The sequence below is a fragment of the Vulpes lagopus genome, chromosome 7 (genome assembly GCF_018345385.1).
Source record: "Vulpes lagopus strain Blue_001 chromosome 7, ASM1834538v1, whole genome shotgun sequence".
NCBI classification, from domain to species: domain Eukaryota; kingdom Metazoa; phylum Chordata; class Mammalia; order Carnivora; family Canidae; genus Vulpes; species Vulpes lagopus.
The window spans coordinates 62,603,605-62,616,066 of record NC_054830.1 but is presented as its reverse complement, the minus strand read 5'-3'; the positions used below and the strand labels follow the sequence as shown (position 1 = coordinate 62,616,066).

The window sequence follows — 12,462 nt, the reverse complement described above, 5'->3', positions numbered from 1 at the left end:
TGTGCTCTTCACTGTGAGGTTTCCCTGCCTCCCTATTCCCATCCTGGACCCATGATGAGCGGCCCAGTCCCTAAAATGGAAGATGCTCCTTGAAACCCCCTGCGCCATGGCTGCTTCCCCAGCCACGTGCCCGAGCGTGACCCTCCTGTGTCTTCTGCATTTCAGGCATACTTCTCTCAGCCAATGGTGGCTGCAGCTGTCATCGTCCACCTGGTGACCGATGGCACCTATTACGGGGACCAGAAGCAGGAAACCATCAGCGTCCAGCTCTTTGATACCAAAGATCAGAGCCACGATCTCGGTGAGCGCGTTCTCATGCCCGTGGCCCTCGGGACCGTGTCTATCCAGGGCTTGGTTTGAGGAGCAGCTGAGACCTAGGTCTTCCTTCGCCTTCCCTCTTTCTTGCGTCTCTGTTTGGCGTTCTGGTGGCCTGCAAATCAGGAGGCCTTTGTGTATCCAGAGGGGCCTGGGTGTGGTAGATATGGGGATAAGGGGCCACCGTCCAAGTCCTCTCAACAGGCACCTTTAACCTCGCGCACCCCGTGTGACCCTGAGGAGACCCCAGGAAGGAGACCGAGCAAAGGCCCTTCCTCTAGGTATCAGCACCTCACACCCAAAGAGAGGCCTTGGGAGAGCCCGGGTGGTGGGGCAGTGACCAGGAAGAGAGAAGGAGACAGGAGCTTGGAATCGTAGCCAGGGCGCTTTACCCTGCAGCCCGAGGTGTCCCTCAGTCCCCCGCAGTGGCAGCCGTGTCTCCAGCACAACCTGCAGAGCTCCCCAGAGGAGGAGGGAGAAGCAAAGGCCAGTGTGGGGAGCAGGAAGGCGTATCCAGAGCCAGGTCCTGTCTGCCGAGGCGCTGCCTCCGCCCAGGGCTGGGGGAGGGCGGGGAGGACGGGGCCGCAGTGGTCAGGCTGTCACTTGCAGAGCCCTCTGTGTACCCGCGTGTGCTCGGTGCAGAGGTGGGGGGTCCCAGCCCCGGGGCTGAGGGCCCAGGCTTCCGTGCTGTCCCTGCCACTCACTGGGCTCGCAGAGGTGAACGCTTTCCACGACCTCAGAGCACCTCATGTGGCGTCTTGCTGTCCTCTTGTCCCCACGGTGCCATGTGATCGTCAGAGCGAGACTGAGCGGGAGTAACGGAGGGGCCCTCCCGGCGGTGGTAAGGGGGCCCAGCCCAGGGCCTGGCACCAGGAGAGTCCTGTTTCCGGTGCAGCCACTCCAGGGGCTGGGAATTCCAGGCCAGCCGGGGAGGCCGGGCTCCAGAGCGAGGCCTGCACCGCCCCCGGGGAGCTGGGTTCAGAGACCCGCGTGGAGCCAGCAGGCCAGGGGTCACCGCAGGGTCAAGCGGAAGCCCAGGGAGCGGGAGAGGGTTTCGTGTTTTGTTTTTCTGTTTACTTATTTAGTGAGTTTTAGAGGCGAGGGGGGACGTGTTAATAAGGAAGAGAAAGAAAACCCCTCCGGACTTATCTGGAATCCGGGGAAATTTCCCTAAGTGCGAGGCAAATATTTTCCTAGCTGTGCTGGCATCGCAGAGGCCCCGGGGGCCGGGGGACGCCCCCTTCCACAGAAGCTACTTGGATCCCGTGACCCCGCGCCCGGGCTTCGGCGTGTCCCTGTCCCTCCCCGCGGGGTCCTCTGTCCTCAGCATCCTGCCCCCTGCGCCCCCGGGACTGACCGCGGAAGGGCACCTTCTGGAGCAGGAGCCGGACGCCCAACCCAGCAGGCCTCCCGGGCGGGGATCATCCCCGTGGTAGATGCAGAAGCGGGTTTAGCCCTTTGCTGGGGTCACATGGCTGCGGTGTGACCAGCTGAGCGCCCCGTGAGCCGAGGCCGGCAGACAGCAGAGCCAGCGTCCGGCCCACCCGGCCCACCCCGCCGCCCCCTTCCCTCTCCTGGGTGCACCCTCCTCTCTGCCGCCCGCCTTCGTCCTGGACGCCCGGGGACCTGCTCCCGGCTCTGGAGGGACCCGGGGTTCTGGAAGGCTGTTCCGGGCGCCTCCGGGAAGCCCCCCTGCCCGGCTTCTCCACGTCGCCCCTGAGCACGGCTGCGGGGTCTGCGCCTCACAGGCCGGGCTCCTGCATCAGCACCGAGGCCAGGCCTGGCCCCCCGGGAAGGGCCGGCTCCCCTGGATGGTTCCTACCAGCTGCGGGCTGCCTGGGAAGGCGGCCTGGCCTGCGGGGCCCCGTCGCCGTGCGGGAGGGTGGTCAGGGCCAGCCACGCCCGTCGGGGGGGCGGCCCGGGGGGAGGGCGGGCGGCTGTGGGCGCTGGGTGAAGGGAGAGCTTAGGGGGCAGGGAGGCACAGGGATTGGAAAGATTTGGAACCAAGAGAAAAAGGCAGACAAAGAAACTTTCAATCAAACTCAAAATCCCCACTGGCCACCCAATGGTGCTTTTGTGCAGTGACATGAAAGGGTCTGGGGGCTTCGGGAAGGGCCCGTTGGGGGGGCGTGACTGGCCCTGAGTAATGAGCCTGGCCCCGCGGCCCTCTGTCTCCCCTGACAGGCCTCCATGTCCTGAGCTGCAGGAACAATCCCCTGATTATCCCCGTGGTGCATGACCTCAGCCAGCCCTTCTACCACAGCCGGGCGGTCCGTGTGAGCTTCAGTTCACCCCTGGTCGCCATCTCGGGGGTGGCCCTCCGCTCCTTCGACAACTTTGACCCCGTCACCCTGAGCAGCTGCCAGAGAGGGGAGACCTACAGCTCAGCCGAGCAGAGGTAAGGGACCCCGGGTCGCATGCCCTGGGCCGTTGGCTGGGGTTCGGCGGCGCACGGACATGCGCGTTGCCTCCCTTCTCCGGCCTCGGGCCTCCAGCGGGCCCTGCCCTGGGGTCTACGCGGCCCACCCGGCGTGGGGCTCCGGCTCCGGGGCCTGGCAGGGAGGGAAGCAGGCGGGCGCGGTGGGAAGGCCCTGCCTCCCGCTCACAGTCCCCACCGCCGCCGATGGCCGGCTTGCGTGGGCAACAGCACGTCCCCTGCCCGGGTCTGGGCATCCACGTTTGAACAAAGAGGGGCCGGGGGCGGGGGTTCGCCGCCGTGCAGCTCCGACACGCTGGGATATCTAGGAGGATGCAGGGGACTGGCACTGGCTCCGGCTCCAGCCCGGCTCCCTGGACTTCAGCCATGGGGAAGCGTCCGTGTCCGCCCCAAGCCTAGCCCCGGAGATGCCCTCAGCGGTCTCGGGGGCCCTGGCGGCGGCCTCACGTCGCTCCATCAGTGCGTCTCATGTGGTGTCAGTGACGCACCCCGCTTGAAGCTGGGAGAGCTGGGGTCTCCGGGGAGCGATCCGAGTTTGGGGGGTGCTCCTACTTGGGTTTGGATGTGCCCCTCCTCGCCTGCATGTCCATGGCAAGGCACGTTACGTTTCTGAGTCTCGCTTTCCTGTTTTTGAATAAACGGGCGGGAATATCTACACACACACACACCCACACACACACACACACACACACACACACCCGCCCCGGGTGGCCGTGAGGGCTAGTGGTGCGCCGTCCACGCGCGTCCTCTCACAGGCCGCTGGGCACCGTGCAGAGGCGAGGTATGGACACGGAATATTTGCGGCCCCTTCCGGATCCGACTGCGGTGCGTCTCCGCCTGGAACTCCGCACGAGGCCCTTCGAGCAGGAAGCCGCCCTGGAGATCACCCAGGACACCCGGAGTGTCCAAACTCCCCAGAATCCCGGGGCCCCCAAAGGGGAAGGGCTGGTCCAGGCTCACACAGCACCTCTCATGTTTGTTTAATGAGATCCAGAAGGGGAGAGAGAGAGAGAGAGAGAGAGAGAGAGAGAGAGACTGAGGCGGGGGGCGCAGGGGCCTCGGTGGGCTCCCCCAGGGGGAGGCCCTCTGAAAGGCGAGCCAGTCCTGCCCCGTATACCTGGGAGCAAGGAGAAGAAAATGTTTGGGACAGTGGTGGCGGGGGGGGGGGGGCACTGCCTTTCCCACGCCCCTGCTGCCACAGGGGACTCAAAAGGTGGTTGCAAAACCCACATTGTTTTGCACCCACTGTCTCTAGCTTCTGTTGTGCAAAGTCTGTTGCAATCGTTCGGAGGCAAAAGAGCTCCTTAAATATCACTTTATATTTCACACTAAAAGGGCTTTTTCCTCCCCGGCTCTCCAGACTATAAAAATAAGTCAATTCTCAGAACCCAGGGAAACAGTGTCGATGGGAAATGTAAGTCCCTGAGACCTTTCTGCAGTGCTTTCCGTCCCATCCTTGCCCGGCCACCGGGACCACGGGCAAGTTGACTGAGGCCAGCCCTGGCTTCTCCGAATTCTTCATTAGCAGTAAACCGTTAGAAGTGCCTAACCCCAGGAACAAATCAATTGCTCCAGCATTTGTTGAGTTCTTTGACTTGGGGCCGAAGAACTGCCCCCACCCCCCCACCCACCCCCCGCCGCCGTCCCTGGCTGCTTATGTGACTCTGAGCCCGTCACTGCGCCTCTCTGGGCCTCTGTTTCGCCGTCCATAGGAGGATGGTGATGCATTGGATGTTGTCCCTGGTCCTTTCCCGTTCTAACATTCTGTGGTTCCCAAGAGCTGGTGGGGGTGTACGGGGGGCAGAGGGAACCAACGTGCACTTTGTTACCGCGTCTCATTATTTTATGTCATTATGACACCTGTCCCGTGAGGTGTGGACAAGAGCGCGAGAGTCAAGCCGTCCGGGCGGTCAGGAGGCAGAGCCCTGCGTCGTCTGCCCCTAACAGGCACGCACACCCGTCGGAGCCAAGCGCATCTGGGAGAGAAGGGGACCCGTCCCGGCTGCTCACGCGTGGGCCTCTAGTGAGCGGGGCGGCTGGAGAGGAGAGAGCCGAGGTCCGGGGGCCTCAGCGGCTCGAGGGATGGCTGGGGGGTGAGGACCCCTCCCGGAGGCTCCGGGGAAGGGGGGCTGCTGGGGAGGGGAGCAGCTGCTCCCGGAGAGCCCAAGAGGCACTTACCCAAACAGTCAGGACCCCACAAATGTGCAAATGCATTAAAACAAACAAACCGGGAGGAAAGAAAAGAAAAATAAGCAACAACTGTAAAAAGCCATGGGATGTTTTTCTTCTTTCTCAAAACACCAAGGTAAATAGCATCACTTTTTACAGCGCACATTTCAGCTGGCTCGGGCGGCGCGGGCCTCTGACCTCAGCTGCTGCCCAGGTCCGGAGAGGCCGCCCTGGCCCAGCCCCAGCCCCAGCCCCAGCCTCAGCCCCAGCCCCAGCCCCAGCCCCAGCCTCAGCCCCAGCCTCAGCCCGCCCCTCGGTCTGGTGCGGCCCCTCCTCCGTCCACCCTTCTCCCTTCTCCTTTCTGCTCCCCTGTCCTGGGAGCAGCGTGACCGATGCCCAGTGGGCGCCACGGGTCACTCCGGCAAAGTCAGTGCAGGCGGTGTGTTCGACCCAGATTCCAGGGGCTCGAGGCCCCCACGGCCAGAGGAGGCCCACGGGAGAGGGAGCAGGGTCAGGCTTCGAGGGAGAGGACCAGGTGTGGAATCACAGCCCAGTCGCAGGCCACAGCTGGGGGACGGGGGAGCCCCGGGGGTGCGGCCGGCCAGGGGCAGAGGCTGCCTCAGTGAGGGACGCGACAGCCATGGGTTGAGGCTCCAGCGTGTCTGACACGTACAAACACGTACACACACACCCTCACACGTGCACACACACGCACACTATCCTGTGCTTCTAAACAGAGATTGAGCAGCTATTATAGACTTCAGTGGGCCCCGTGCTTACACGATCAGTAAACTCCCATCCTCTCTCTCCTCTCCTCTATCTCCTCTCCCCTCCCCTTCCCTCCCTTCCTTTCTTCCCTCCCTCCTTCCTTCCCTCCTTCCTTCCCTCCTTCCTTCCCTCCTTCCTTCCCTCCCTCCCTTTCCTCTTCCTTCCTTCCTTCCTTCCCTCCCTCCTTCCTTCCCTCCTTCCTTCCCTCCTTCCTTCCCTCCTTCCTTCCCTCCCTCCCTTTCCTCTTCCTTCCTTCCTTCCTTCCTTCCTTCCTTCCTTCCCTCCTTCCTTCCTTCCTTCCTTCCTTCCCTCCTTCCTTCCTTCCTTCCTTCCTTCCTTCCTTCCTTCCTTCCCTCCTTCCTTCCTTCCTTCCTTCCTTCCTTCCTTCCTTCCTTCCTTCCTTCCTTCCTTCCCTCCTTCCTTCCTTCTCTCCTCCCTCCTTCCTTCTCTCCTTCATTCCTCCAGCCCCTTTTATTGTTTGCATCCTCTCTCCCTCTCCCTCTTCCCCATGCCGGCCCACCCAGAGAAGGGCAGTTCTGATAGGGAGCTAACCTTTGTAAGCCAGCTCTAGGAGGAAATAAATTCTTCACGGGACCAGATTGACTCCTCCCAGCCGGCGTGGACCTAGACCAGGCGGTGTGCGGGTGAGGGATGGTGCCCACAGGAGTTCCTGGACTCGGTGCCCCAAGAGGAGCCCACGCACGAGTGTCCGTCCCATCAGATGAGTCTACAGGAGTTTGTGTGTGAGATTTGGAGCCTGGAAAAAAGCTTCTCGTGGCCAGAGACCACAGGCTCTCCCATTTATCCTGCCCACAAGCGGGTCAGCACCTGTCGGCACACCTGTTGGGAGCTGGTGTGGGGGATGCACCTGCAGACAGAACTGCTGTGCTGAGCGTGTGTCTCTCCGACGGTGACAGAGGCTCCTGACTCTCCTCCAAGAGGCGGTTCAGCTTCGGCTCCCATCAGAGGTCTCCTCCGTTTCCACGCACATCCTTGTCAATAATGGGGGATTTTCACAATCTCTCCCCCCCCCTCCCGCCGAAAGGCTCTGAAATGATCTACGTCTGTTATTTTGTCTTCATAAGATCGTGGTCCCTGAAAGCTCGGACCTCTGACGGATTGTCTGCTTCTGCGGTCCCAGCAAGGGACGTGAGTCCCCAAAGCCAGGCGGCCGCTTCCCGGCAGGACTGGCATCGCTGCAGGAATCGAAGAAGCCTTCCTCTTGGTCACAGGTTTCAAGGCTGTGGTCACAGGGGCCAGAGCGGAGCCCACCCTGTGCTGGGCCTCCCCATCCTCTTCCCTCATGACTTGCTGACGTCGGACCCTCAGGAGCGCTCATAGCGACGACGTCGCAGGCTGGGAGACACGATGGGGGTGGCCCGCAGGCCACCTGGGCCAGGAGTGACCCTGCCTCTGCTCTGCTGGCCAGCTGGCTGCCACCCCGACCCTGCAGGCCTCGACTTTGCCTCGTCACCCTGGGCCGACCGCCTCACTGGCTCTGGGGATTCCAGGGTGCAGAGCCTCTGGGGATCACCTCCCAGGCTGAAAAGAAAAAAAATAATTTTGTCCTTTTTTTTTTTTTCACATGAGAATCCAGGAATTTGCATCCCGAATTTAGTTTTTCATTTTTTTTCATTTGTTTTTTACTGAAGTTCGATTTGCCAACGTATAGTATCACACCCAGTGCTCATCCCATCAAGTGCCCCCCTCAGTGCCCGTCACCCCATTATCCCAACCCCCACCCACCTCCCCACGGGAGTCCTGTCTTGATCTTTTCTTCTCAGTCTTGCTTCCCAGGGGCCCTGCAGCCCTCCTGCCAGGAGCATCTTCTCTCCCTTTTCCCGTATGGACGTGCTGTCTTCTCCGCTGTCCCCATCTGAGCGTCCCGGACTGATCGATAGACCACCTTGCCTCTAGGATCCCCCTGCCCCGCGGTGTAGTCGCAGCGCTGAGGCAGGCAGGGCACAGCCCGGGGTGGGACCTTCATCCACCCTTTCACTACTGGTCTTCTGTGTTCAGGTTGAGCAACATCCATCCTTTGGGTTGAGCATGATTGGGGGCCATTTCCCTGGGCAGTGGGGACAGTGTTGGGGGACTGGCTGGTTCATCACTTAGGATATGCTTCTATGTGGGACTTGAGTCCGTAAGTAAATACATGAAATATATATATATATAATAAATATATAATAAGTAAATTTATATATAATAAATAAATATGTAATATATAATAATTATAATTTTATTTATAATATTATAAATAAATACTATATCAAATATATTAATATATTTATAATAAATAATATATCATAAATAATATATTAAATATAATAATATATTAATATATTAATAATATATATAATTATATATAATTATAAATTTCTAAATATCTGCTTATCTTTGGCTGGGGCTGCATCTCCATCTTTGCCCAGATGTGAGAATTTCATTGATAAAAGTACCTATGTCCCTTCCCCCATCCCTCAGATCAGCCATGTCCTCCCTCTGAGAAGTATCTTCCCTTATTCCTCCTTTTGTTATTTTTATTGCTCATCACTGGTATTGAATCCTTCCCCCAGTTTGTTTTTAATGAAGCCAGAGGCTTTTCGGCCTTTGTTTTCCCTGGTTTTGTGTTTCAGCAATGACAGGGAGGTATCTGGGAGGGGCACGTGGGGTAATGTGTATGGTTTTGGACAATGTGTTCCCACAACCCTTCCAGCTAATGGGAAAGCAAAGAGAAGAACAGGGGCTGCGGGGACGGAGGGCGGACCCACTGGCGGGTCCTTGCCTTGGGACAGGCCAGCTGAACTCATGGAGTCTCACTTTCCTCTTCTTGAGAATGGGAGTCCTCGTAGTACCTCCAGGAGTTACAGTGAGGGTGCAAGTCAGGTGATGCAGGGAAGACATAGCGGCTGACACCTGGTGCACATCGCCGTCTCCCCTTTTTCTGCCTGTCTTCAAGCCTGCAGGCCGGGCACACACCGATGTGCTGAAACGGCATGCTCTGGAGCACACTAATCCAGAAATGTCCCATTGGGAAAGGTTATCAGTTTGGGAAATAATGTGTGTCGCAGCCCCTTCTGGAAATCCCCAGTGTGCACTAGAACATTCAAGGTTCTGAGTAGTCCTGCAATTAAAAAAAAAAAAAAAAAAAAGCTGACTTACTAATCCAGTTCTTTTGACCATGAAACCTTTGTGACCAGGGGATATTTTCATTCTACAGCAGAGAGAGCCAGAGTAGAGAAACCACCTTCTCTTGCAGCATCACGGTTTCCAAAGTATTTCTCATGCGTGGGCCTTTTGATTATATGAACGTGCTGAGCTCCATTCTGTCCTGGACTTGGTGCACTCTTGCTTCCGCCTAGGACTCCTTCTGCCCCAGACCTTTGCATGGCTTATCCCTTGGCGTCACGGAGGTCTTAGTTCAGATGTCCCTTCCTCATGGAGGCTTCCTTCCCCAACCCACCTGCACAGGTGTCCTTCCCCCCAGCCCCCAACAGTCATCCTCTGTATTTCACCTTTAGTGCCCTTTCTGCGGCATATCACTGTGGGAAACAGGCTTCCTTATGATTTTTCTGGGGCTCATGTCCTTTCTCCTCAATAACACAGGTACCAGGCGTCCTAGGAAATTCCCCAGTGTTTAGAACAGGGCAGCGAGGCCCCTAGACCAGGTCTGTTGAACAGATGAATGAGTGGCTGACATGTCACCCTGTTGACACTCTTGAGAGATAAATTGGCTTATTACTTCCATTTTGTGGATGAGAAGACTGAGGCTTAGCGCATCAGGGAACTTTCCAGGGTTAAGCAATTGGTAAATGGCCTTGCTGGGGCTTAGAACCCGGATTAGCCCAGTTGCTAAGCCCTGTGCCCTTTCCACTGTAGCAAATCAATTCTTTTTTTTATTTTCAGTTTCTTCTTTTTCTTATGAAGAACATTACCGTGCAGAGAAACCAGGTGGGGGGTACATGCTGCTTTTACAACTTCATGGCCCCACAGTCCGGGGCGGCCCGGAGCCCCCTGGTCGTCACCCTGGGAGACATGGGTGAGAGGGCCAGTGTGGGAGCTGCTAGCGTACGGAGCAAATCGACTGAGATTGGAACCATGTGGCTCTTGCCCCCCGCGCTTACCCACCATGGACACGTGTGTTGTGGGGTGTCCGAGCCCTTGGTCGGCTCCGCAGCCGCTGTCCTGGACGCCTCCCCGGGGCACGTGGCGCGGTGCAGGCGACTCTGTCAGGGGCAGGAGGGCGGGTGGAGAAGCCAGTATGTCTGCAGGTGTCCCCGTCGCCCTCTCACGACGCCTTTGGGAGCGGGGGTAGGTGGAGAGGCAAAGCCCCCATCCGTGTGGGTCTGAGGCCTACATCAAGTGCTTCCCTTTTCCGAAGATTTGAAGAAAGGGAATTTGTGATGTGTGGAGGCTTTTAGCTCCACCCCCAGCCCAAGCATGACTCACCAGGCCCCCGAGCAGAGGAGAGAGCATGGCGAGGAGTGACCATCTTCCGAGAGGGCCCCCAGCGCAGTTTCCCGAAATGGGTACCAAGAAAAAAAAATGAGGAATCCCTTCTGAAGCTGGTTTGGCCACCGATGGCTCCCTGCCTCCTCGCTCTCCGCGCATCCCGGGTGCCAGGCAGTGTAGACAGTCGGAGAGGCAAGAGGCTACTGAAAACTGCCCCCGACAAGCTGTCAGGGTTCCCATTCAGCATCTCAACCTCCAGAGTGCTCAAGAGCTATTGCCCGACACAGCCGCCCCTCGTTTCTTGCCGCTTAGGAGACACCTACTGTATGCACCGCTGCTTTACTGCAGTGCGGAGGACACCCGGATGAAACAGGCCTTGTCTCTACCCTCAGGGAAGTTCTAGTCCAGGTGTGGGGCCAGGTTAACAACAAGGACTTCAGACCCACACATCTGGGTGGGAACCTAAGGAACACGATCTCACTGGCCCCTGGTTTTTCCGACCATAAAATGAATAACACTTAGCTCATAGGGGTGTTGGGAGGCTGGGGTGAGCTCATGTGCATAAGCAATCGGTGAATAGCCGCTAATGTTACCGAGTGTCTGTGTAACGGTGACAGGAGGGGAGAGAGCATCGAGCCCAGGGATTTAATATTTCCATTTCCTCGAGGATTAGCACGCGTTCCGGCGCACGGTGGGCACCCAGGTCCCTGTGTTTTCAGCGCACGAGGCGCGAGGCCCGTTAGAGGAGGGCAGAGTGCCCGCCAGGATGCTCCCCTGGGGACCCCGGGGAAGCTTCCCGTAGAAATTGAAGAGAGGCTAGACTGCAGATTGGCAGGAGGACTAGAACGGCAGCTACAGCAAGAAGCAAGGCGTGATCGCTGTGCGGCTTTGCCAGCAATTCATAAATCACTTCGCAGTTTCTACAAGACTTGCACATTCAGCGCCGCCCCGGTTGAGTCTCGTGGCCCTACAGGTGGGCCCAAATTTGAGCAAACTCTGGAGCTCAGAGAGGTGACGTACCTTGCCCAACGTGACGCAGCCTCGAGGTCCCGGAGCACAGGCCCATTTACACGGTTCCCCGCTACTTAGTGAGTGTGTTTGTGTGTCGGGAATCCCCCCGGGGTGGGTGCCGCCACGAGACGCGAAGAGGCTGTCGATCACCGCGGCGCCCGGCCTGCAAGGACCTCGGTGGATTCTTGCTGGCGTTGTGGTCCCTGCCTCACGGGTGGAGAAGCTGAGCCTCTGTGAGGTTTGCAGGTGACGCCATGCACGGCTTTCTGCGAGATGTGAACCCTGGGGCGCTGGGATGAACTCTGCTGCCCCCGGGGCTGTGTCCGCAAAGCGGGCCCAAGCCCGTCCTCTGTGTCTGCCTCCCGGGAGGACGGCGAGGGAGTCCATTAGCGCCCCTCCCAGCTGGAGTGCAGGGGTGCCGCGAGCGGGGTGCCGCGAGCGAAGCCCCGCTCACCCCCTGTTCCTTTCCTCCCCAGCTGCGTGCACTTCGCGTGTGAGGCCGCCGACTGCCCGGAGCTGGCGGTGGAGAACGCTTCCCTCAACTGCTCCAGCAGTGACCGCTACCACGGCGCCCGGTGTACCGTGAGCTGCCGGACGGGCTACGTGCTGCAGATACAGCGGGACGACGAGCTCATCAAGAGCCAGGTGCGCCAGGTGCCGCGCTCAGGGTCCCTCTTCCACCCCAGAGCGGCTGGCCGGGGGCACAGCATGTCCCCTGCCGAATCCCCAGCACTTCACACGGGCTGCCACCCGGCAAATGCTCAGTAAACGGGTGTGGATCGGATAAATGGATCCATCAACCTGGCATTTCTAAGAGCGTGGTTCCCGTGCAGAGTAGCATTGTGCACAGCGCGTATCAGAGCCATGGGGAGGGCGTGAGAACAGTGGGGAGGGCGTGAGAGCCCTGGGGAGGGTATCAGAGCCGTGGGGAGGACATGGGAGCCGGGGGGAGGGTTGCAGATCCAGAAACCCACGTGCCGAGCATTTGGGAAGGAAACCCAGGCAGGCAGGACTCTGCTACAGTTGCATGGGCCGCTTAGAAAGAGGCGAGCCCTCTGCCGACGAGGTGTTCGCTCACTCACTGTAATTGTAAAACAGACTGTAAAACGTCTGTTCGCCGGGAACCCGATGCCGTAGTAGGTGCTAGAGAAAAAGGAAAAAAATAGTCACTAAGATAAAGCTAGGTCGTCCTCCGGAGGAACACTCCGCCGGGGCAGGCAATGTGTGAGTAATGACCTCCCGGTGTGATAAACTCCAGTCGAGGCAAGTGCCAGGCAGGCGTGGTGCAAGCCCAGGGGGCTTCCTCTGGAGAA

At 58.8% G+C, this 12,462-nt stretch overlaps 1 protein-coding gene across 1 annotated transcript in view; it reads left to right on the top strand.

The window, feature by feature from the left end:
• PAPPA (pappalysin 1) overlaps window positions 1-12,462 on the top strand; it is a 239,219-nt gene that overhangs the window by 169,355 nt on the left and 57,402 nt on the right. The window contains exons 12-14 of the mRNA XM_041763676.1: window positions 166-301; window positions 2,500-2,713; window positions 11,626-11,794. Coding sequence (XP_041619610.1) covers window positions 166-301; window positions 2,500-2,713; window positions 11,626-11,794 — 519 coding nt within the window. The remainder of the gene's footprint in view (window positions 1-165; window positions 302-2,499; window positions 2,714-11,625; window positions 11,795-12,462) is intronic.